At 45.3% G+C, this 25,655-nt stretch overlaps 1 protein-coding gene across 1 annotated transcript in view; it reads right to left on the reverse strand.

Annotated features, from left to right (window-relative positions):
* Window positions 1-19,032, reverse strand: part of NXN (nucleoredoxin) — a 149,428-nt gene extending 130,396 nt beyond the window's left edge. The window contains exon 1 of the mRNA XM_036073032.2: window positions 18,535-19,032. Within this exon, the coding sequence (XP_035928925.1) occupies window positions 18,535-18,900 (366 nt within the window). The 5' untranslated portion in view covers window positions 18,901-19,032. The remainder of the gene's footprint in view (window positions 1-18,534) is intronic.
* Between the last annotated feature and the right edge of the window lie 6,623 nt (window positions 19,033-25,655).

Genomic DNA, 25,655 nt, shown 5'->3' on the forward strand with positions numbered 1-25,655 from the left:
CAAAGCACCACTTTAAGAAGACTGTGCTGGGTTCCTGGAAGTATTTTAAAGCACACCAAGATGATGCATTATTAAGAACTGGCTTGAGGAATGATTCCCACCCCGAAGGTTCAGGACATTTAAATTCTCCCTCTAGTGCAATAGCTGGTCTGGCCCAGCAGTCCCCTTTCCAGACTCGAGGCTGCAGCCAAGTGTGTGTCCAGGGAGGGCTGCTCTGTGCTGACTGGGCTCTTCTGTACTCCAGCTTCCATCCTCCTGCTCAGGTCGGAACGACCTCCTGGAGACACAGGGCAAGTTCCCGCGACCCCAGGCCCCGTGGCGAGGTACCCGGGGATCAGGTCCCAGCGATCCCTCAACACGGGAAGGGCGCTAACTGCCTGGACAGGCCCCAAGATAACATGCCCTCTCTCTCTTCCCCGCTGGCCCAACAGGAAAAAATACTGTGGCCGCCGAGTCACCCGAATGGAATTTCTCTTTCACACTTAGAAGCCTCATCAGCCTGGACTCACAAATCGAAACACCTGGCTCCTTTTAAATTCCTTTCTTTACATCTCCCATATTTCAGCCTTGCTAATCCCCTTCTTAAGTGCTCAGTGCTGTTGTTCGGTGAAGTAACGTGTTTGTTTTTTCAGCGATGAGTTACAGCCACTTGAGGCTTTCCACAGGGGAGGTCTGACCGGCACCCCGGGCCTGACCCCAGCCCTTCCACAGGAAAGTGGCTCTGCTCTCAGGCACGGGCTCCTGGGACCGGGAAGATCGCAGTCCGGCTGTCTGCAGGCCAAGAGCCACAGAATCACTCGGGAAAAAGAGGACTGCGGCATTTCCCTCTTTTCAGGATGCTTATCTCTCTGGGCTACAAGCAAAATTTGGCAATGTCCTGCGGACGCTGCTGACCATTTTTTAAAGTGCTACCAGGAAGAATATCAAGGAATATCACAGACCCAGCAGTAGGAGACCTGGAACCTAGAGGCTGGTCAGCAATGTGGCTGCATTCGCGCCAGGCCTCAGCTTCCTCAGCTGTAAAGGAAGGGAGTTGCTACATAATCCCCAACATCCTTTCCAGTTTAACATCCAAAGACCCCGTTGCCCAATGTTATATAATAAGAGCATTTGTTTAATTATGATTCAAGCACAAATATATACAGAAGAATGTACGTCCCTGTTTAAGTCTGAGACTTGCCTTTATGCTTGGAAATCCATTCTTCTTTCTACCCGACTCCTGCCAACTCTTCGATTCTTAGTCCCAACCTCTTCATTCTTTCTTCCAATAAATATTTGTGCCTAATTTTCACTAGTAAGTTATACCAAATGGATAAAGGATGAATAACATGATGAAGGGCAGAGAGACCCTGTCCTCAGCAACATTCTGGTCTGGTCGGACAGAACACTCAACAGTCACCACCTCCTGACCAGCCGCCGTGGGCCACCCACCATGCTGAGGGCTTTTTAAATTCTTCATCATCTCAAACCTCCACAGTGGCCCTATAGGGTAGGTACTACTATTCTTCCCATGTTACAGATGGGGAAACGGGACTTGGAAAGATCAGAGTACCTTGCCCAAGATCTCAAAGCTAGAAGATAGGAGAGAGAGGTCTCAGCCAGGTCATCCACGAGAGGGGTCAGCCTCTCTGGCTGCTGTCTGACTAGGTCACAGCTGTCTGATTCAGTTCTTGGAGCTTCTGTTGGCAAGCCCATCCCTATTAGAATCAACTCACCAAACAGCATCCAATAGAGACTCTAAGTTCATATGTAGACGTGTATTTATATATATATATGTATAATATATACACCCATATACACATACACACATACATATATATATACATATACATGTATACACAAACACACACAAATTAAAATTAAAAATGCCTCTGAGAGCAGGGACGTCGTCACTAATTTCTCTGCATCCCGACACTGCCTGAGGCAGATGAGACTGACTGAGGCTGGCCAGTGTCAATACAAAGTGATGAAAAGTGCAGGCTTGATTTTGTAATACGAGCGCATACTAAGTGAGAAATCCAGCTTGGGAGCCTCTTAGTCCCTGTCACTGCTCCCCCTCTTCCCAACACTATACAGTAGTGGAAAATTCCCAGAGAAATGTCTTTTCCCTTATTTCACGAACAGAAGCCATTAACCCAGGTTTTCTTCTACATGATCTAATGAAGCACATTAGAAAATGCATTTCTGCAACCTGGCCCACGACGAGGTTCTGGGGTTTGAGTTTGGCCTCTTTGGTACGAAGGCATCTATTTCTTACTACCTGCCACGTCTGGAATCCAGACCTTCTTTTCTCCTTCCAAGCCCAAACCCTGAGAGAGGCCACTATCACTGGGTAAGCAGTCAGCTTCCCGGAGTCTTCACGCATGAAATCGCCCCTCCAAATCCGAATCACCTGAAATGTATTCTCCTGACCACCTGCCAAAGAAACTTTTGTTTTCCTTATAAAAGATAACAATGTTCTCCCTGAGCCGGGGAGGCTCCCTCACTCATCAGTTTCCAAACAGACTTCTCTCTACCGTCTTTCTCTCTCTACCCTCTCCACCGGGTACTTGGTCCTTACTGGTCCTTATTCTCTCCGGAGCTGGATCAAATGAACTTGCTCCTTCTCAACTTTCCCCTTCATTCCCACATGGTTATTTATATCCAGAATCTTTCTTTCTTAATCCACTGGACTACCCTCTCCCTCATTTGAAAAGGTCACTTTCAAGTTAGTCTTTCCAGACAGCTTTCTTGAAGTAGGTTGCCACAAGCTCATTCTTTTCCTCCATGTTACTTTGCTCAGTAAGACGCGATGGTGAGCAAGGTTACTTGCTCATCTTCTGAAAATGCCACTAAACTGCCAACAAGATAAAAGGGGGTAAAAAACCCTATGCTAAAACAAAGCATTCACAAACTAGATGCACACTCTTTCAGGCAAGAGCACCATTATTTTCTTCACATATGTTTTCATTACAAAAGTGATTACATTGAGAGCATTTGTAAATCAGAGACCCACCACCACAGACACCGCCACCCTAACATAATGATAAGCAATTTGGGGTACTTACTTCAAGCTTTCTTCTTATACATCTGTTTAAACAGTGTTATACTAAAATCATGGTATCTCTGTAATTTGGGATCTTTTTTGAATACAGTATCTGAAGCATAGTTCTATGTTCCAGCAAAGGTCATTAACTCCATTTTTAATAGCGGTCCAACATGATTCTGAGACTGTAATTTACTTAACCATTCCATAATGAACATTTAGTGTTCCCAATGTCTTAGTATTATTACACAGCTTGAAAGGATACCTTCGTGAAGATAAGGCGAGGCAAGAATCATTCCAGTTTTGTTCTGACCTATAGGACGTACATTTAATCCTCATTTAAGACGAACCATTCAGAAAATATTCTCACTTCTAAACTGACACTCATTCCCTTTCCCTTCTTTTTTTTTTTTTTTAAAGATTTTATTTTTTTATTTATTTGACAGACAGAATAGCGAGAGCAGGAACACAAGCAGGGGGAGTGGGAGAGGGAGAAGCAGGCTTCCTGCCGAGCAGGGAGCCTGATGTGGGACTCGATCCCAGGATCCTGGGATCATGACCTGAGCCGAAGGCAGACGCTTAACAACTGAGCCACCCAGGCGCCCTTCCCTTTCCCTTCTTAAATCAAATTCCCTTTTAAAGTTCACTAGATCTTTGCAAAGTTTGCCTTTCATAATTTCTATTATCTATTTATCTATATAATAAACCTATATAACTCCCATGGCAACCTTTTGATTTTTTGTAAGCAACTTGCATCCACGAACCTACAACTGAATGAGCTATAAGTTTTCTCAGCTGCCTCTTCTAAAAATGAGTAAGGAATGTTCAAGGGACGGGGAAGAGCTGTGTGTGATATTTGATATGATGACTTTTGATGTAATATTTGTACATTTTTCTCAAACAACAGATGTATCCCAAAGATGTTGTAAAGGAGTTTTTCCCCCTAAGTGGAAGAAATCACTTTTTGAACATCTCTTAGGAGGTTACAATCTAAAACAGTTCGGCCTAATAAAATGAAGATCCTTCCGTAATAAAAACAACAGACATAATCCCTTACTTTATCTATTTCATAACTTTGGATTCTGGGGGTGATGGATTTTCTAAAAGTGCAGCACACTCAGTAAATAAAAACTGATATTAAATACAGGTTGCCTAGTACTAGTCACCACAAAAGACACAGCATAATACCAGTGCCCGGCATGGGGAAGTCCTTTGTCCCTGTATAAATCCGAATACTTGGAAGGGAAGAATGACAGCTCAGAGAATGAACCTCTTAATTTATCCAAATGGCAGGGCACACAGTGGAAATTCCACAGACACTGTCTTCTCAGTGCTTTATGTCCATTCTAGAGGGGGCCCCTCTCCGAGGACAGGGAAAGCTGCTTTCAAAGGTCTCCTAAGCCTGCCATACTCCGTGAACATGTCAGGCTAAGGCATTTCCCTTCTAGGGATAGTGGTTCCTTGCTCTGTTCCTTGCCTCTGTGTTGGGTTCAGTACCAAGGCTGGCTCGATACCAAGTTATCACAGGGCTGTGCAAGGACATTTCTAGTCTTCACCCACCTGAGAGAAAAAGCCACAGTTGTCAGGGACAGCCAAGAATATGAGCAAGATCTGTTTAAAAGGCTTGGCTTAGGGGTGCCTGGGTGGCTCAGTCGTTAAGCATCTGCCTTCGGCTCAGGTCATGGTCCCAGCATCCTGGGATTGAGCCCCACATCGGGCTCCCTGCTCCGCGGGAAGCCTGCTTCTCCCTCTCCCACTCCCCCTGCTTGTGTTCCCTCTCTCACTGTGTCTCTCTCCGTCAAATAAATAAAATTAAAAAAAAAAAAAAGGCTTGGCTTAGGGGCACCTGGGTGGCTCATGGTCCCCAGGGTCCTGGGATCAAGGGGAATCTGCTTCTCCCTCTCCATCTGCCCCTCCCCCTGTTCGTGTGCTCGCTCTTTCTCTCTCTCTCTCTCAAAATGAATGGATACAATCTTTAAAAACAAATAAATAAAAAATAAAAAAGGCCCGGCTTTAAAAAAAAGTATGTGTGTATCAGGGATACACACATATGTACATGCGTGTATATGCACAAAATACCTCTGAAAAGAAATACAAGACACTGATCACGGTGGCCACTCGGGGAGGCAAGCTACTGTCAGCAGCGGGACGGAGACTTCCTTACCCCTGCACGTCTTTCGTTTTATTTGAAATTTTATTTAACATGTGAAGACACTGTCCTTTCACACAACAAAAATTAATTTCAAATGCTAAATCTACCTGTGTAAAAAATATGTAAGCATATACATTCATATATGCAGGATATGTCTATTCTTTTTCTGGAAGAATATGTAAGACATTGTTAGTGATTATCTCTAGAAAGAGGATTATTTTTATAACTAAAAAATGAAATGCTGGCTTTCTCTTGCAAATGGGAAAAAGTTAATAAGTGGAAAAAGTGTTTAAGTCTATGCCGAGTAAAGGAATATAAATGGCTTTGTAATGTGAACAGCAGTGAAACCATAATTTGTGCGATAGATGCGCACCAACAAAGCCCAGGCTCCCGGTGAAGGCACACCATGTTTTGTTCCAGGAATCCAGACTCGCCTGGTAACTACTTTCTCCGCAGTTTTATCAACCAAAAACTAGGCTCCGATGACCTCAGAAAGTCACTAAGCCTTCACAGGAAGGCGCTGCTTCGGAAAGCGCTTCAAAACTAGAGTGTCCCACCACACTCGCTGCAAATTAATACTCCCCACAGCTCCAAATGAAAGAGAATATGTTCAAGTGGTATTAAGTGGTATTTTACTCTTAAGCACATTTGTAAAAGTAAAAACAATGCATCCGAGGGCTGAAGCCAGCAACCTTCTCTGCACATTTGGGAAAGTGATTTCCCCCAGGAAAAGTGTTTTAAGGCATTTAATTTCAGTTCATCCTCATGCCTAACATGTGAAATTTCCGAATTCTTAGGTGCCACACTGCAAAGAGTAGAACAGGTTTATGCGTTATCTTAAGTAGGCAAATACACCTGGGTAAGAAAACGAGTCCATTTTAAAATAGGGTAAAATTTTCAAAATAAACGGAGTAATTCATCCTAAAAAGTCAAATATTAAGAAAAATCTATCTGCACAAAGACACTAGGTTGCTTTGTAGCTAGTTTCCTGTCTCTTGCTAATTTTGAAACAAAATGCCACATTTAATGAGCCAGCCAGATTCTCACCCTGCCCAAGCCCAATGGCATTAAGGAAAAGACTCCCTCAGGCTCTATTAGTGCCCTAATGAGACAGTGCGGGGAGGGAGGTGTTGGGCTGGGGACGAGGCAGCCACTGCTGCCACAGAGCCTTCAGAAAGGGCAGGATCTGGACATCCTGAACAAACAGGGTGCTCCCAACTACCTACTGACGGGGTGTCTGGCCACAGCTCTTCCTACAGCGTCCTCTGCAGGAAACAAACGTAGGCCCAGCCGACCTGGAAACTCTCCTCGGGTAAGGTATGAACTACATCCTCGAGGGAGAAAATGTGCCCCCAAGATCACCCAACCCCAGCAATGATTTCTTCACCAGCAGCTACCAGATGGAAGGAGCACTGACGTTCAAATGGGCAAAAAGGGGGAGATTCTGCAAACTACAGATCGGTGAAGCTGACATCAACCCTTCAACAGACCCTACAGCTTATTACAGTTATTAAACACACACTTCGGAAAAGAAGTGATCAAGTTAGAAGCAAGCATGGGTTCACACTTGATCTTAGCCAAAAGGCCGAGAAGCGATGCAAGCATGGGTTCACTAAACAGAAGTCACTTCAGACTATCTTTCCTTGAAAGGGAAACGGCAAATTATCTAAGTTATAGCAAGCAATCTGATAGAGCAAAAAGATCTTGACAGACTGCAGAAAATGATCACATCTAAGTAAACTTACTCTTTCTTTAAAAATTTATTTATGGGGTGCCTGGGTGGCTCAGTCGTTAAGTGTCTGCCTTCGGCTCAGGTCATGATCCCAGGGTCCTGGGATCGAGCCCCGCATCAGGCTCCCGGCTCAGTGAGAAGCCTGCTTCTCCCTCTCCCCCTGCTTGTGTTCCCTCTCTCACTGTGTCTCTCTCTGTCAAATAAATGAATAAAATCTTTAAAAAAAATAAATATTTATTTATTTGAGAGAGAAAGAGAGAGAACACAAGCAGGGAGGAGGGGCAGAGGGAGAGGGAGAGGGAGAAGCAGACCACCTGCTGAGCAGGGAGCCCACTTTGGGGCTCAATCCCAGGACCCCGGGATCATGACCTGAGCCAAAGGCAGATGCTTAACCAACTGAGCCACCCAGGCACCCCTAAGTAAACTTATTCTTGAGGATAACTGATATAAGATTTAGGACTGTGTTCTCATTTGTTCAGGTATAAAACTGATGAAAAAGACTTTGGAGTTTTGGTTGACAAAAAGGTCAGTCAACCCAGTGTAATGTGATAGTCAGAAAAGCTAATGCAATCTCAAACTATGATGATGTAAATTTAGATAATATCTACAACAAAGGAGATAATAAGCTGACCCTTTGTGCTTAGGGCAGACCACCCCGGCGTCTGTGTTCAGGTTTGGGGACTACTCTTTAAGAGAGGTCCCAGACAATCTCGGAGAGGGCTCAGATACAAATGGCCAGGATGGGAATGAAACTTGAACCCGTATCATATGAGAAATGGCCGAAGGACCAAGGGAATCTTTCATTTCAGAGAGAGGAGAGTTGTCTACAGTCCTTTATGGGCTGGCCAATCCCCTAGGAGAGAATGGCTAATGTCAGAATGGCCTTCTAAGGAGATGGTACTTCGTGGTCACTAGAAATGCCCCTGCAGAGGCTGAGCACTTGCCAGGCACACTGCCATGGGGTTAGCATAGATGACTCGAGTGGGCAGCTACAGTTCATTCTTGTCCCCTCCCTCTGGTAACACACTCTCATTTTCCTTGGTAAGCCCCTCCCACCCCTTTCCTGATGCTCAGTCCACTTGGTTTATGACCTCACCCTCTGGTTATACGGGTGTGGATATGACTTAGGCTTAGCCAGAGTATTACATACCCTGGCTATGGTGACTGGTCCTGGGATGGGAGGGGGACCAAGCTGGCCTCCTTCTGCTGGGGTTCTGAGAGGACAGGAAGCAAACCCAGAGCTGTGGTGGCCCTCACGTCAGTATGAGAGCAGCCTGCTGGAGGTCAGGGCCCCCACAGAGAGAAGCAGAGTGGACAGATAGAGAAGGGCAGCCCGTCTGGAAGACTGCATTTGAGCCACCCGGACCTACAAGGTGGTCAATACCTGGACTTCTCAGCGACAACAGCCTAGGATCCTTTTGAACCCAAGAGTCAATATTCTATAGACCTTTATAGATTAAGGGGGGAAATATGGATAAGAAGGGGTTGGGAATGTGGCAAGGGGGCAAACCCAGAAAAAGTTTAAGTGGAAGGAGAAACTTAAGGTTTAAGGAGACTTTAGAGACATAGCTACCAAATGCAATGTGTAGAACTTATCTGGATTCAAACAAATAACTGTAAAAAAAAATTATGAGATGATCAGAGAGATTTGAATACTGACTTGTATTTGCCGATATTAAGAAATTACTAGATTTTTTTAAGGTATGATATGATATTGTGATTTTTTTAAAACATTTTATTTATTTATTTGACAGAGAGAGACACAGCGAGAGAGGGAACACAAGCAGGGGGGGAGTGGGAGAGGGAGAAGCAGGCTTCCCGCTGAGCAGGGAGCCCAATGCAGGGCTCGATCCCAGGACCCTGGGACCATGACCTGAGCCAAAGGCAGATGCTTAACGACTGAGCCCCCCAGGCACCCCCGATATTGTGATTTTTTTAAAAGAGTTACTTAGTAAAATGTTTATGAAGGAAATGTTAGGATGCCTGGGAGCTGCTTCAAAGTAATCCAATGAAGGGGACGGAGAGAGGGTGTACATGAGTTGGTGATACTTCCATCTGGGTGCTGGGTACATAGAGGCTCACTGTGCTATTTTCCCTACCAGTGTGATGTTTGAAGTTTTCCATAATAGTCAAAAAATAAATAAATGGCAGGAGAAATCGACAGAGACCAGACTCCGCCAGCCCCTCCCAGCTCAAAAGTGAAATCGGAATCCGCTCAGGAAAACTGAGCAAGCAGTCAAAGAGATGGTCTAGAATTCTACCCATACCCAAAGACACGAATGTGTCATCAAATCAACAACTGACCAGTAATTATCGCTGTCTTAGTAAGAACAGAGGAGAAGCAAGATTACATGACGGGCCACTAGATACAAAGAGTCTAGGTGCTGAGCGTAAGGGAATGCTGAGGGTAGGAGTGATACAAAGAAATAAAAGCTGAGAATTTTTCTCTCCTGCAATCTGAATAGCCATAACATAGGGACTGAAATATCCAAGCACCTGGGGTAAACATTTAAAAGGCATTTACTATGCACTTGACACTGTTCTAAATACTTTCCGGATACTAACTCATTTAACCCTTAACGACAACCCTATAAGGTGGATACTACTATCTCCATTTTAATGACCAGGACCTAGAGACACACAAGTCAGGTAGCTTGCACCAAAATCACATTGCTAGAGAGTGACAGAGGTGTGATTCAAACCGGGAAACCCAGACCCAGAGCCCATACTCTTACCCACTGTGCAACAGATTCTAAACGTTCACTCCTAATAAGGGAGAATTTGTGAAGATCCGTGGGTATAAATGCTTTTTTAAGCTGCAGCCAAGCCTGGGGCCCAAAGCGGAGAAAATGCTACATTCAAGGTCATTCAGAGCTCAGAGGGTAACACTGTGATTTTTCCCCATCACAGGTTGTTCTGCCCAATCTGTATATTTCACATCAAACCCTGAAAAATGACTAACAGATGAGGCAGCTGTGCTGTGAGCCACCACGATCAAAAGAAAACTGTCTTGACCTGATCACATTTAAAGGGGAAAAAAGGCAACATCTTCTGATTTTAAGCAGACTACATCCATTCAGATTTTTATCCCTGGCATAAAAAAAGACAAAAAACTATACAACCGATTCATCTGGATAAAATTCTCGAAGGAAAACAAAGAGGGAAACCCTATCCCTAGAACAGCAAAACTCACCACACCCCGTTTTACGATTATTCAACAAGGATCTGAGATAAAAGCATTCTTAACTGTAGAAATATTACTTGAATTTACCTGTAACCGGTGTCTGCATTGAAATAATACAACGGGGAGTAGGTGATAGATGTAACAGAAAGAAATGCTGAATTTTAAGCATAAATGGTTTTTTCAAAAAGGATTTTCTTAAGTGTAGTTCATACAAAAATACACTGTATATCTGGTCCAAGAGTTATGACCAGCAAGCGGCAGAAAATTTATGTTTGCTTTTAATCATGGATGCCACAGAACAAAAGTTTCCATTACAGGGTTTCACTCGAGAATAACGGCACTCAAGCAACTTTCAATTACTATACTTCTTACTTGTCATAAAGCAGAAAGCACATGTTTGAGATTTTACTGGAAGTTAGAACAGCAGTTTCTGAAAACCTCATAAAAGGGAGGACTGATTTAGTCCTAGGATCTCGGCAGGATACCTGAAGTTCAATTCTGTCTCTGAACAAAAGCACTGTAGCAGCCCGCAGGCTTTGCAGAGGATGAAGGGGAGCTGGGGGCACTTCACTGGCTGATCTAAAAAAAGCCAAATCATTAAAAGGTCCTTAGAAACCACCACCGCCGAAAGGCAGCAGCAGAAAAGTTCTGGCTTTCCCGTCTTCTAGGCAAATGCTTTCAGCAGTTAAAACTACTTCTATCTTATTACACGGTCTTCTATGCATATCGAGAGTGAATCCACACCACAAGCCATTTGTTGAAAAGAGAACTTTCAGCTCCCTCCTCTTCCATGGAGAATGTTTGATATGAACGTTTTGTAAGACACAATTTCACGAACAGAAAGGACCCAGTTGAATTTAAGGGAGTTCAGCCGAGCCCTTTCATCTGACACTGTGACCCTAATCTAATAATCGGTTTTCTTTGCTTCAATTCTCCAACTCGAACATACTTTGAAAAGTTAAAACGTTTAATATCTACTGATTACTAGTTGCTGGAAGATATAATAGGCATGCATTTTGAGCTCCTTGGAAGAAAGATTCTTGAGAAACACAAACTATGAAATATAAAAGCATGGGATGTAAGTCTGCAGATAGACTATTTTAATGGCCTAAGATTTTTGACATTTCAAAAGCACAGTGTAGAGTCTTTTCCTATTTTTGAGCACAGAATTACAGGGCAATAGAGTTACACGTCTATTTGCTTGTTTAAGTGCTCTTTAAAGCACTCATTAAGAAACAAAAACAAACAAAAACACCCACATACTGTGGATATATACAATTATATAATTCAATTAAGGCCCAACTCTAATATTAAATGTTAAAATCAAGCTCTGTAATAGTGAAAGTGCACATTTCAACTTACACGATGTGGAAACTACCATGTTTTCACGTTCCCAATCTAAAAGTCAAATGCCTGTTTTCTGTGATCACATTACCCACGTCTCAGCACCTAAGAACTGATTATCTTCCCCTCCCTTTGGTTGGTTTCTGTCCTCAAGGAGCTTACGGTCTAAACGAAAAAAAAAAAAAAAAAACAGGGGTGTCTGGGTGGCTCAGTCAGTTAGGCTCCGGTCATGGTCATGGTCATGATCAGCAGGAAGCCCCTTCTCCCTCTCCCTCTGCCCCTTCCCCCACCCCTGTTCATGCTCTCTCTTGCTCTCTCCCTCTCTCTCAAATAAAATCTTAAAAATAAATAAAAATAAACAAAACAAACAAAAAACAACCTAAGTGCTAGGATATTTGTACACAAGATCTATGGAAGCCCACAGAATCATCTCACCTAGAAGGAAAAGAGACAGGAAAGCTTGTTACAGAAACAGGGAAACCAGGGAAACCAGGACTGAGTTTAAAAGTTCCAAACTCAGCCAGTTGGGAGGAAAGAGAACACTGAGCAGGTGAGAGAGGAGACAGAACAATCAAGGACCATGCTCTAGAATTTGGACTTGACCCCAAAAGCTATGAAGAACTACTAAAGAATTCTTAAGCAGGAGAATAACATGATCAGAGTTGTGATTTTGGACTTGACCATACTGAAAACAGTCTAGAGCAGTGCTGCTCAAGGTGGGTCTGCAACCCAGTGCTTGCCCATAAGCTGTTTGTTACTGGTCCACAATAAGGTAAGTACAAAAACTGAGAAGGAGTACTCAGAAACGTTTATAGCAGCTTGACATTGCAGCAACATCCAGGTTTGTGATCAATGGGCTCATCATGTTGAATAGGACAGAGACCAGCTTGTGTGAGGTCAACTTAGTGGGGCGTTACATGTGCTTCAACCCAGATAGGAGTCATGCCTTAATAAGGCCATTTGCATTGGTGTGACTGATTGGAAGTTAACAAAACAAAATAAAATCGACCACTGACTACAGACAGCTTGAGAAGCTGGTCTGAGAATCATTTCAGGGGTCAAGACTGGAAGCAAGGAGGGGCGCCTGGGTGGCTCAGCGGGTTAGGTGTCTGACTCGTGGTTTTAGCTTGGGGCATAATCAGGGTTGTGGGACTGAGCCCCATGTCGGGCTCCATGCTCAGCGCGGAGTCTGCTCCGTCTCCCTCTGCCCCTCCCCTCGTGCCACCTCTCTCTCTCTCTCTAATAAATAAATCTTTAAAAAAAAAAAAAAAAAAGGTTGGAAGTAAGGAGCCCCAGGAGAAGATGCTGGTACACAGTAGTCCAGATGAAACCTGAAGTCAAGCAGTGATGGTAGGGATGGTGAGAAGAGGTTAGAGTTGCGAGGTATTAAAGAGATCAAATCATGGGGCGCCTGGGTGGCTCAGTCGTTAAGCGCCTGACTTCGGCTCAGGTCATGATCCCAGGGTCCTGGGGTCGAGCCCCGCACCGGGCTCCCTGGTCAGCGGGAAGTCTGTTTCTCCCTCTCCCACTCCTCCTGCTTGTGTTCCCTCTCTCGCTGTCTGTCTCTGTCAAATAAATAAAATCTTTAAAAAGATCAAATCAACACCAAGACTCAGTGCCATTTGGATGTGAGGGGTGCAGAAGAAGCAAGGATGGCTCCTGAGATTCCAGGACTCTTCTTTCCTTTTAAAATAATGGCCAGGTATACAGCAACAGCATGCAAGAGCCTCATGAGAGTCAGGACCAGCAAAAAAGATTCTGAACTCATAGCCATTTTCTTTGAGTGTCTCTGAATAAGCAGAATGGTAAATTAATGAAATACAGAAAACTAAGCACCCTGGTGGTTAGCACTGAGCACCACTGGGAATTCAGTTTGTTAAGAAAGAAAACATCCTATGCCAAGCTTATGCTCTTCCCCCCGGAAAGGAAATCATGCCTTGAGGAGCCCAGTCTATTTAGAATGGGGCTAGCTGGAGCTCTGGAGTCCCAAGTACTATCAAAAAAAAAAAAAAGTCACCCCACCACCACCACCATACACCGAGGGATTTGTCCATTCCCCACCCCAGCTGTGTATAACACAAAGCCTTCTTTCTCAAATTGGTGCAGATATTAAAACAAGGCCTCAAACCAAAAGGAACAGTGATAAAAGGGGGAGTGGGGGTAGAGAGCGTAAATGAAATCAATGACCCTAACCTCAAAACCCACAGCTTTCCTCTTGTGCTGTTTCACATCCCAACCCATATCCATCAGCAAGGGCTGTGGACAGCTAGCCAGTCAGGCCTGAATCGCTACCTTGAGGCCTGAAGAGTAATCCACAATGGCTACACGTCTGAGCAAACCTATCCGACAACATTCCAGAGCTAGGAAGGGAGGTGGCTGCGTTAGCGGGTGAGGTCTTCACTGCTCCGGAGATCGGGCACCATCCCTTTCCCATGCTGAAAGAGCAGCAATCCAGCAACCTTCACGCTGCCTAGATTTAAGCAGGCAGGATCAGGGAGACGTGCCTAATAGCTCTGGCAAACCACAAAACGATCACCAAGTACATAATTAATCTCTCTCAAGAAGGGTGCCTCATCATCTTAAAGTTGTTACCCTTTATCATGTCTGGGCTTCATTGATCTGATGTCTCAAGTTTCACTGGCAAGTGTGAGTATGGTGCTCAGTAAATCTCAGAACTCTCAGTTCTTTAAGAAGCGGTATTTTTTAAATATTCATTTGCTTTCATTGTTTCATTCTTCTAGGTCTTTCTCCTCAATTAGAATCTCTTCTAGGGCAATTCTTTCAACCCCTTCACCATATGCTGATAAAACTCATTTGTTACAAAAATCATAACAGTTTTGCAATTCTGTAATGTGATACATTCCAGAGGCTCAAGCTATGAAAGGAATTCCTGAATTTCATGATAATTTATGAACAACAGCTAGCACTTACTGAGCACATACTACATGCCAAGGCAGATGCTATTCTAACCTCCACTTTACAGATAAGGAACCTGTGGCACAGACAAGTAGGGGAACTTGCTCAAGGTCCCCCAGCTAACAAATGACAGAGGCAGGATCCGAGCTCAGGCGGATGGACAAGAGTCCCTATTTTTAACTACTACTACTACACTAGATGTCTTCATTACGCAGAGAAGAAAAATTGAAGATTAAAAAAATACATTACAAATAATGGAACAAGGAAAAAGCCTCTCAAGGAAAATTGCTCTTATTACTTTAATTGAACCGTGGTCTTTTATTCGACAGATCCAAGTCCTGGAAACACAACGAATGGAGGGAGCCTGTCCTGGCTGGTCCAGGCTCCTTTCGCAAAAGATGGAAAACCCCAATTGTCAAAGCTGTGCTTTTCTCCTGTCTTTTAGCGCCTTCAAAGTGGTCTGTCAGGGTCATAGAGATCATTCTCTTAGTGGCTGGGGTATCTGGATTTGAGGGAGGATGAGCTGGGAGAGATGGAGCTATAAGACTGTTTGGGTTGGTACCAAATCTTGCCCCTTTCCAAAGAGCCAAAGGGATTCCGGTGAATTCTAGGCCAAGCCGCTGATTGAGTCTGACCCAAAAGAATCACCCAGAGCAAGCAACCCACACAGGGAAGCTGGAAGATTCCACTTTCGCTGACTGAAGCAGGTAGACCAGGGATCCTCAGGGATACCTCCTGACTGCCGCTCTCCCGCCCCAACTTTCTCTTTTCCTTTCTGTCTGGCAGGAAGTTCTGGGGCCAAGCCAGACTCCAGCAAATCTGTGCGGTCCAAGACCAGTGGCCCTGTACCATTTGATGTCAGTGTACCCACACTGACCAAATGCAGTCCCTCGGACATCCAGCCCAGGCAAAACGGAGTCTGGTGGCTTTAAAACCAAAATCTGTGCTGAAACAGATCCTGGGGATCGACTCTCCTAGTCTGACACCTAAGTAACTTATCCTCATCTGAAGGAATAGATCAAATCCCTAAACTTTCCAACTATTCATCCCATTCTCTCTCTCCAGAAATCTGAAAAATGTCTACCAACAAAACAAAAAGCAAACCTACTTATTAAAACAAGTCTAACTACCTTAACTTCAAGATTATATGTTTTCTGACAAAACTGCTCTTATAAAGGCACTCAAAGTTCTATTATCATCTAATTACAATTTCTATACAGCTATTTATACAGGTGTGCTTGGAAGCCAAAAAAATGAAGCTTCAATTATTTTTGCACCCACCACAAAAGCAAGTAGAAACAGGACAACCTTTCATTGGGAATTTTTTTTTTAAAGATGCTGGAGTCCTTTTATTCGCTGTTTTCTCACAGCTCCAATCAAGGTGAGCAGGGCCAGGCAAAACCCAAGCATAACATATATGGTCATCCCCAGACTTTCTTACTACATAAAGGGGAAATTAATAAAAAAAAAGAAAAAAAATACCACACAGCATTTTCTTTCCCCACCATAATTTTTCAATTTTCTTTAGAGTAATGCCAGCCAATAACTAATTAGAACCATATCCTTTGTCATCCCAATGGGAAGAAGTATATGAATGGTTGTAAAGAACAAATGTTAATGAGAACTTTAAAAAATTAGTAATCTGGAACTCTGGTTGCCCCTCAGTGTAAAACAAATTCTGTTCTTTGAAACTATTTTTATAGTTGGTGAGACAACATGGACAGGGTCCATCAAGCAAGAAGGTAAGTGTTTACCCACTCAGCACCCTGAACTGGGGATGCCCTGGCCTTTTTCACTGTTTTTACCATGAAGTTGCCATCACAAGCTCACAGACTTCCTTCTAAGCATCTCGATTTCAAACAGGACAGACAAAAACTCAAAATTACAAAAAAAAAAAAAAAAAAAAGGAATTGTTTATTCTCTTTGGTTTCAAGGAAGAAAATACTTCCTGTCAAAGTGAGTACCTAGCTTTTGTAATTTCTAAGAGTATATTTTCCATAAGAAACACAGCTGAAGTCTCTTTACCTGGTATATTATGACGAATGTTTCTGGGATCAGATCTTGATTGCCTATTCGTGAGCATCCAGGAGCAGAAACTACATCCTCAAAAACCGGACTTATTTTACAGAACAAAGTGAACCACTGGATGCAAGACAGAAAAACTCTGAGCAAAAAAATACATTTTTAACATGCTAGGCACCATGGTTTGGGCATGTTAAGCATTCTGAACTGTATTTTCAGATGAGGGTCTGCCCCATGTCATCCAGACTCTCATCCTGTTGGAATGAGCAGGTCCAGACTAGGGCCACAGACCACTTTTGTGTGTGTGTGCAAAGGGACCAGCCAGGGCAGAGAGAACCAGGCATGGTGTGTATCGTATGAAATATTCTCCTTTTCCAAGAAAAAGCTTTAAGCCTTTGCAAAACATCTCAATTTGCTCCACGTTTCTACCATCCAGCAAATTTCTTTCGTCCACTGCGAAAAACACAATAGGCCTTAAGTCTGTAACATTTTACCATCATTATATGTTTGCAAAAGCTAGAAATCATTTGTATTGCCCAACAAGGACATTATTTTAAACACACTGGTCTACAATAGAAATTTGCCACAACAATGAAGATGTTTTTTGGTACATCACTTTCTGAACATTATTCCTCCCTAAAAGAATCATAAAACAGCCACCAAGGAAAACAAAGAATTCCCATATTTGAAGCAAAAAAGGACTGGCCATTCACACCCACGCATTATCAAGTATATAAATCAAATATAAGCAAAATCACCTAAAAAGTGGTTAAAATGCCAAGTTTGGCCTCTGTGTGGTTCGTGAGCCCATGTTTTTCCAATGTTAAATTTACAAACTGTATTTGTTAAACTGTATTTCATACTTTAAATCCCAAGTCTGTAGCTTATACTGCTTGGGGATGGATGATTTACTGGAGACATCTGGGGTCACAGTATAAGCCTTTTGCTCTTACTAAATCTAAATCATGCTTCTCAACAAGACTCCCTACACATAAAAGAAACACATGCCGTTACCATCCTTCCTAGAGGCACCTAAAAGCCCCCAGAACAGCCCTTCTGCTGTCCACTCCATAAACTAAGATTCTCTTCTGAAAGGGAAGGAGCTAGATTCATACGGTGCATCAGGCATACCAATTAAGCAAGAACGCTCCAAAACTTGTCCTGTTTCGATTCATGACAAAATTTCCTGAATTCGTTTTGTTAAAACAAACATCTTCATCCAACAGACACACTCGAAAACCCAAACTATTTTCAGCAGCAAACTGGTAAGAAGTTGACAGCAAAGTATAGATTTCCCCAAATCCTCGTTTCTCCACTTAATCTACACCTATGTTCAGCATTTAATTCGAAGTGTGCCAAGACAACCCCGACCCAGCAACTAAGAGCTGAAAGGACGGGTCTGTTCCTGTGCCTGGGAGGCATCTGGGGAGGACTGCTGGACAGGCAGACAATGAAAAGCTCCCCGGTGGCCACTAGTCGAGCCCGTGGAGGCGGAGGGACGGAGAAGGGGAGAGGAGTGAGCGCCCTTCTCACCCAAAGCCACGGTCAGAGGCTGCCTCTCCAGGGCGCGGGGCGGCCTGGCCTCCGAGTCCCGGGTCACAGGGTGGGGGGAAGGGAGGGGTCCCCTGAAAAGCAGATTTCTCGCGGAGAGAGGAAACTTCCTGGTCTGGGCATTATGGGTATGGGGCGAGGGCCTCCCCCACCCACTACAGGTATCCGCCGGGAGTCTGGAGGCTGAGGGAAGGAAGCAGCCCCTCCGCGCGCCTCTGGCCGGGAGCGGGGGTCACGGGGTCGGGACCCCCAGCGCGGCCGCCCCCTATACGAGGCTCCCAGCGCGTGAGGATCTGGCTCTCGACTCCTCGGGACGCAAGACGGGGTCGGGGGCCGGAGGGTGTCAAACTTCCCCCACGGGCGCGGCCTGGCGCCCGCACCGACAAGTTGCCGCGGAACCCCAACACGGCGGGGTCCTCTGACGGGGGCGGGCATACACAGAGGAAGGGGACACTGAGGGACACGAGGGGAAGTGCGTGCAAAGATACAGGAGCCGCCGGGCCGAGGGGCTGCGAGGGGTGCGGGCGGGGCCGGCGAGGACCCCGCTCCCCCCAACTCGCGGGCTGCGCACCCAGGCCGGGGGCGCCGACGAGGCCCGCGCCGCTCACCTTCCTGTGCTTCTCCTTGTAGGGCAGCGCCAGCCACGGCATGTCCCGCACGAAGTCCTGCCACTGCCGCTGGTCCTGGTCCGAGGACACGAAGACGATCTCCAGGCGGCGCCGCGGCTCGGGCTCCGCGGCCGCCCCGGCCCCCGGCCCCGGCCCGGCCCCGGCTCCGGCCGCCGCGTCCCCCCGTAGGCGGCCGTAGAAGGCGGCCAGGCTGCCGCTGAGCTGCGCGCAGGGGGCGCTCAGGCTGCAGCCGAAGTAGAGCCCGAGCAGCGAGATGCCGCGGGCGCCCAGCGAATGCACGTCCACCTCCTCGCCGCCGCCCGTCACCAGCTTCTCGCCGAGCAGCTCCTCCAGGAAGCCCGACATCCTGGCCCACCGCAGCCCCCGGCACGCGGGCTGGCAGGCGGCGGCGACCCCGCTCCCTCGGTCCGCGAGGCGGGCGGAGGCGGCAGCGGCGGTGGCGGCGGCGGCAGCGGCGGCGGCGGCGGCGGCGGGCGCGGGGCAGGGGAGAGGCCCGCCTACCCGGGCCCGCCCACGCCCCGCCCCCTCCGGGCCGTCCTCGCCACGCCCCCTCCGTGGCAGTCCCGGGCCGCACGCTGGGCCCGGATCTGCGGCTGCTGGCGAGCGGAGCAAGGGCTTCCACGGCGCGGCGGGATTGTTCGGGAAAGAGCCCTGGCGAGAAAGCTGGCCGGAAACGCCCCACTCGTAGGGCTTTCTTCCAGCCAAGTGCAGCCAGGAGAGGGGTCCTCCGAGCCGGCGTCTCTGAAGCTGCAGTCCTCGCGGAGCTGGACTTGGCCTCCACCCTTCCGAACTCTCGATTCTCTCCGGACTTCCCCAAACATTCCCACAGTCCCCCCACCCGATTACTCGCTCGCTTGTGGCTCTTTCTCTCTCTCTCTCTCCAAAGCCTAATCGGCCATTTCGTACCCCACTGGCCTCTTGGAATGCTTACAGGACTTAGTATCTTCATACACAATTACTACTTCATCAGGCTGGGTCTTGCTTGCACTAATTTCTCTACCGTGTGTTTTGTGTATGTTTCTGTCTACTATAAGAGAACCGGAGGACGCCACCGCTTATATTTCTCGGGTAGCTTCTGATCTGGGGCTAGGCACACGTGAGAGAGTCCACGATCCTTGCGAGTGTATCACAGGTCGCACTGTGGGGGTTCAGTCCACAGGTCGCAGCGGCCATTCCCCTCCAGCGAGTGGCTCTGTTCCATCTCCACAAGTGTAGGCAACAGATGCCGCAGCATCTTTCAATCAATGCTGGTTGCACTCCTGAATCGGTTCCAAAGCTTCTATCAAGTCGGATGATAGTTAAGAAAAATTCTAGGAATTTTTTTTTTTTTTTTGCCAGCTGGCAAGATGCTACCCCGTGCTTAGCTTGAACAGGTGGCCTGTGGCAAGCCTTCCCGCCTCACACACACACACACACACACACACGAAAAAATAAAATGCATACCCTGCCAACCCGCAGTAGAGGACCTTCAGTGTGTGTGCTCAGCTAACCACCTGGTGAAAGGAAAAAACGCCCCTCTCACCGCCCTCCACCTTGCCTTTGGAAGTCATTTCTTGGGCATCTACCGCCATCTAATGGAGACAGTGAAAAAAACCGAGATCTGCCAGAGCCCAATATGTTGAGTTACTGGCAGGCAGAGTATTTCTGTTATTTTATAGCGGCTTTCCACACACACAAAAACACACACACAAATCATGGCACGCTTTACAAGAGTTAATTTAAACTTCAGTATAATCGCGGGGCGCCTGGGTGGCTCAGTCGTTAAGCGTCTGCCTTCCGCTCAGGTCATGATCCCAGGGCCCGGGGATCAAGCCCCGCATCGGGCTCCCTGCTCAGCCGGAAGCCTGCTTCTACCTCTCCCACTCCCCGTTTGTGTTCCCTCTCTCGTTGTGTCTCTCTCTGTCAAATAAATAAATAAAATCTTTTAAAAAAATAAACTTCGGGTGCCTGGGTGGCTCAGTTGGTTAAGCGACTGCCTTCAGCTCAGGTCATGATCCCAGGGTCCTGGGATCGAGTCCCGCATCGGGCTCCCTGCTCTGCGGGGAGCCTGCTTCTCCCTCTCCCACTCCCCCTGCTTGTGTTCCCTCTCTCGCTGTGTCTCTCTCTGTCAAGTAAATAAATAAAATCTTAAAAAAAAAAAAAATAAATAAAAATAAAAAATAAAAAAATAAACTTCAATGTAATCGCAAGATTTGGGCACAAATATAAATTTTCAAGCCTAACGTTCTCATTTTGTCTAGGATAGAACAAGAAAAACAGGTGGAGGTGGAAACCAAGAGCGGATTGGCAATCTCTAAAAATTATATCCACTTTCTTAGTTTCCACCTAATATTCCTGCTCATTTCACAAGGAGGATCTCTGAATTGACGGCTGCCTTTAAACAAACAAGAACCCAGGCGCCTGGTGGCTCAGTTGGTCAAGCAACTGCCTTCATTCAGCTCAGGTCATGATCCTGGGGTCCTGGAATCAAATCCCACATCAGGCTCCCCCTGCTCTGTGGGGAGCCTACTTCTCCCCCTCCCTCTGCCTGCCACTCCCCCTGCTTGTGCGTGCACTCTCTCTCTCTGTCAAATAAATAAATAATCTTAAAAAAAAAACAAACATGCAAGAACCCTATCACAAAAGGCAAATTCTGAATTAAGTCTTAGAGTGTTGTGCCAAAATTCTATGCCACTGCAGGGACAAACTTACTATAAAACACACAGAAAGCATCACTTAAAAAAAAAGATTTAGGGGCGCCTGGGTGGCTCAGTCGTTGGGCGTCTGCCTTCAGCTCGGGTCATAATCCCAGGGTCCTGGGATGGAGCCACGCATCAGGCTCCCTGCCCCGCAGGAAGCCTGCTTCTGCCTCTCCCACTCCCCCTGCTTGTGTTCCCTCTCTCGCTGTGTCTCTATCTGTCAAATAAATAAATCTTAAAAAAAAAAAAAAAGATTTATTTATTCATTCGAGAGAGAGAGCTTGCACACACAGAGAGGGAGAAGCAGACTCCCCACTGAGCAGGGTGCCGGATGTGGGACTCAGTCCCAGGACCCGGGGATCATGACCTAAGCTGAAGGCAGACATTCAACTGACTAAGCCACCCAGGCGCCCCAGAAAGCATCACTTTTTAGTGAAAATATATTAAGCTATGAACATAACAGACATTAACTTATTAGATATCTTTTAAAATCCTGAAAGTAGAGGCACCTGGCAGGCTCAGTTGGTAGAACCTGCAACTTTTGATCCCAGGGTCATGAGTTCAAGACCCACACTGGACATAGAGATTACTTATAAAAAAAAAAAAAAAAAGGGAAAAAATCCTGAAAGTAATTTAAAATCCTTGTTTTCTCATCCATATCATATTTGAAATACCCATTGGTGGGTTACATTAGGCACCATTGAAATCATATGAGAGAGATCCTACATTCTGACATTTTCAAATGAACACTGAAGAGGTATAAAAGGACTAGAAGCATTTACATCCTATGGAAGCCAAAGGACAAAGTATTTGGTGTGGAGCTAGGTGAAGTGGAAATTTGGGGGATTGCAAATTTGGGAAAATAGTGAAGTCACTATTGGAATACTTAACTTTGGTACACTAGGTGCAAGTCTGATATAAAGAGGCAGTTTGTTCAGTATTTTACTTTTATTATTTTACAGGAAAGCACTTTCCACTGGAGTACGTCCAAACCAGCATCTGGCACCTGGGGAAGTGAGAGTTTGAACATACTGCACATGAAATATAAATAAAATTTAGAGAATTGTTGGTGCAGCAGGCCTTGGTTAGAAGCCAAATAGCGCAGCTGCCTTTTAAAGGGGTGTGGAAAGAGGAGATTTGCAATGGAAATGATTCCAAAATCATAATTCTAGTGGGTGTTTTTTACAAGAAGCCCAAGGAGACTCATTTGGCTTCCTGTAAAGAATAGCCAACATCCTTTGGCTTGTGAAAAGCACTCTCTCTGCTTATGCAGTTCAAGAGACCCACTTATAGATAATGTCCCTACTGGTATTTAGCTAGTTATATGAGTTGACTGGCTATTCTTTTTTTTTTTTTTAAAGATTTTATTTATTTGTCAGACAGAGAGAATGAGCACAAACAGTGGAAGCATCAGAGGGAGAGGGAGAAGCAGGCTCTCCGCCGAGCAGGGAGCCTCAATCCCAGGACCCTGGGATCATGACCTGAGCCGAAGGCAGACGCTTAACCAACTGAGCCACCCAGGCGTCCCACTATTCTTTTTTTTTTTTTTAAGGTTTTATTTATTTATTTGAGAGAGAGAGCATGAGTGGGAGGACGGGCAGAGGGAGAAGGAGAAGCAGACTCCCCACTGAATGGGGAACACCACTCTGGGCTCGACAATGGGCTCGATCCCAGGACCCTGAGATCATGACCTGAGCCGACAAAGTCAGACGCTTAACGGACTGAGGCACCCAGGTGCCCCTGGCTATACATATACACAGATATATGTCACCTTTAAGACTTTTAAATCACATTCCTTGGTCTTCAGGTATAGTAACATATGTGCACAAAGATGTGTGTATACAGATATTTCCTGATACACTGGTGAAATCAGAAAAAGACTGGAGGGCGCCTGGGTGGCTCAGTTGGTTAAGCGACTGCCTTCGGCTCAGGTCATGATCCTGGAGTCCTGGGATCGAGTCCCGCATCAGGCTCCCTGCTCGGCGGGGAGTCTGCTTCTCCCTCTGACCCTCCCCCCTCTCATGTGCTTTCTCTCTCATTCTCTCTCTCTCAAATAAAGAAATAAAATCTTAAAAAAAAAAAAAGAAAAGAAAAATACTGGAAAATTGGAAAGAGCCAAACTGTGTATCAACAAAGATGATTAAATTATACAACATTCATCATTTGAAATACAATCTATTCATTCAAAAGAACGAAAATTCAATGTACACTGTATTAGTCTATGTTCTTCAAAAAACAGAACCAATATCTATAGGGATTTATTATAAGGAAATGGCTCATATGATTAGGGAGGCTGAGAAGTCCCAAAATCTGTGGTCAGCAAGCTGGACTTAGGAGAGCTGATAGTAGAGTTCCAGGCTAATTCCAAAGGCCTGAGAACCAGGAGAGCTGAAGGTGTGAGTTCTGTCTGAATCCAAAGGCAGGAGAAGACCTATGTCCCACCTTGAAGACAGGCAGAAGAGAACAAAATCTCCCTTACCTCACTTTTTTGTTCTGTTCAGGCCTTCCTCCAATTAAATGAGGCACACATGGGAGAGGGCAATCTCCTGATTCACATGTTAATCTCATCCAGGAATGCCCTCAAAGACACACCCACCATAATGTTTAACCAAATATCTGGGCACCCCGTGTCCCAGTCAAGTTGATACATAAAATTAAACATCACAAGTCAACCCCTTGTCAACTTGGCACCCATATGCATCTCCTTAAACCATGCTTACTCTCCAAATAAAGACAATAACAAGATCATAATTCCACCTAACATGATACAAATATCCTGTGTAGAACCAAAAATGGACTAACCCTTTCCCCATAAGAAGAGATAAAGTCCTTCAGTGATATTTACTCTTCTCCTTCTCCTGTAACTTGAATACAATGTTAAATTAACAATCCTTAAATACACCTTATATTATCAGTGAATAAAAGAGGGAAGAAACAAAGACGTTTGCCAAATATATGTATATACACATATTCATAACAATATAAGAAGGAAATACTCAGACAATTATAGTTCTCATGTCTATAACTGGGCATGTGATCACAGCTAGTATTATTACTACCTTTTTCTACTATCCTTCTTGTATTTCCTTTGTCTTCAGCAAGCACCTCAGCTGGTCTTGTTTCTTTACCTGGCGGAATGACTCTAACCTTCATGCCTGAAGGGTCTGGGCCATTAGTAGTAGTAGCATTCAGCCTCTATCAAGACTCAGGAGCAGGCCAAGTGTTGTTTCTCAAATGGAGAGAGTACTTTTTGTCAAATACCATTATTTAGGGCGCCGGGGTGCCTCCGTTGGTTAAGTGTCCGACTCAGTTTCAGCTCAGGTCATGATCTCATGGATTGTGGTGTGAGACCGAGCCCCGTGTCAGGCTCCCTTCTCAGTGGGGAGTCTGCTTGAAGATTCTCTCCCTCTGCCCCTTAACCCACACTCTCTCTCTTTCTACAAAAAGAAAGAAAGGAATCTTTTTTAAAAATACCGTTATTCACAGAGAATGGCAGGGCTTTGCTCAAAAATCTTAAGGGCCTCACCTACAGGTGTTTGCCAGAGGTTCCCCACAGCATCCCTGTCTGCCACTGACCCTTAAGCCCTGTTGGATCTGCTGGCAAATATGGCCCAAGTGTCAGAGCAGCTTGCCAGGCAGCCTGGACCTACCGCAGAGCCTTCTCTTGTTCTGGGCACCACTCAAAGTTAGCAGCTTTTGGGGTCACTCCGTAAATGAGTCAGAGTAACACACCCAAATGAGGAATACATTGTCTCCAAATAAATGGGCACATCGTGGCCCAGTCAAATGGACCCATAAAATTAACCATCACATACACTGATACGGAATACCTCTAAGATGTAGCATGAGAGAAAGTAAGGTGCAGAATAGGTAGGAAATACTAAGCTATCATTTGTAAATTTTTAAGTGGAGAAAAATACATATATGCATGCACAAATATGCTTACATATGGACTAAATATATCTGGAAAGACATTTAAGAAATAGTAACAGGTTGCTTGGGGAAAGAAATTGAAGGACTGGAAATAGAGTTGAGAAAAATAGGGAAGGTATTATTTTAACCCAAGAAAAAAATACTTTTTGAATTTTCAAACAAGAACTTATTCAAAAAATAAGATACTATAAGTGGGGTAAAAAATATTGAATACATCGGAGCATCTCCAAATGAAAGAGAAAAAAAGGTCTCATACAAAAAAATTCAAATTCCATTATTAAAAAAAACTGTTAGTGGGGTGCCTGGGTGGCTCAGTCGTTAAGCGCCTGCCTTCGGCTCAGGTCGTGATCCCAGGGTCCTGGTATTGAGCCCCGCATCGGGCTCCCTGCTCCGCGGGAAGCCTGCTTCTCCCTCTCCCACTCCCCCTGCTTGTGTCCCCTCTCTTGCTCTCTCTCTCTCTCTCTCTGTGTCAAATAAATAAATAAAATA

The sequence above is a fragment of the Halichoerus grypus genome, chromosome 2, assembly GCF_964656455.1.
Source record: "Halichoerus grypus chromosome 2, mHalGry1.hap1.1, whole genome shotgun sequence".
Lineage (NCBI taxonomy): Eukaryota > Metazoa > Chordata > Mammalia > Carnivora > Phocidae > Halichoerus > Halichoerus grypus.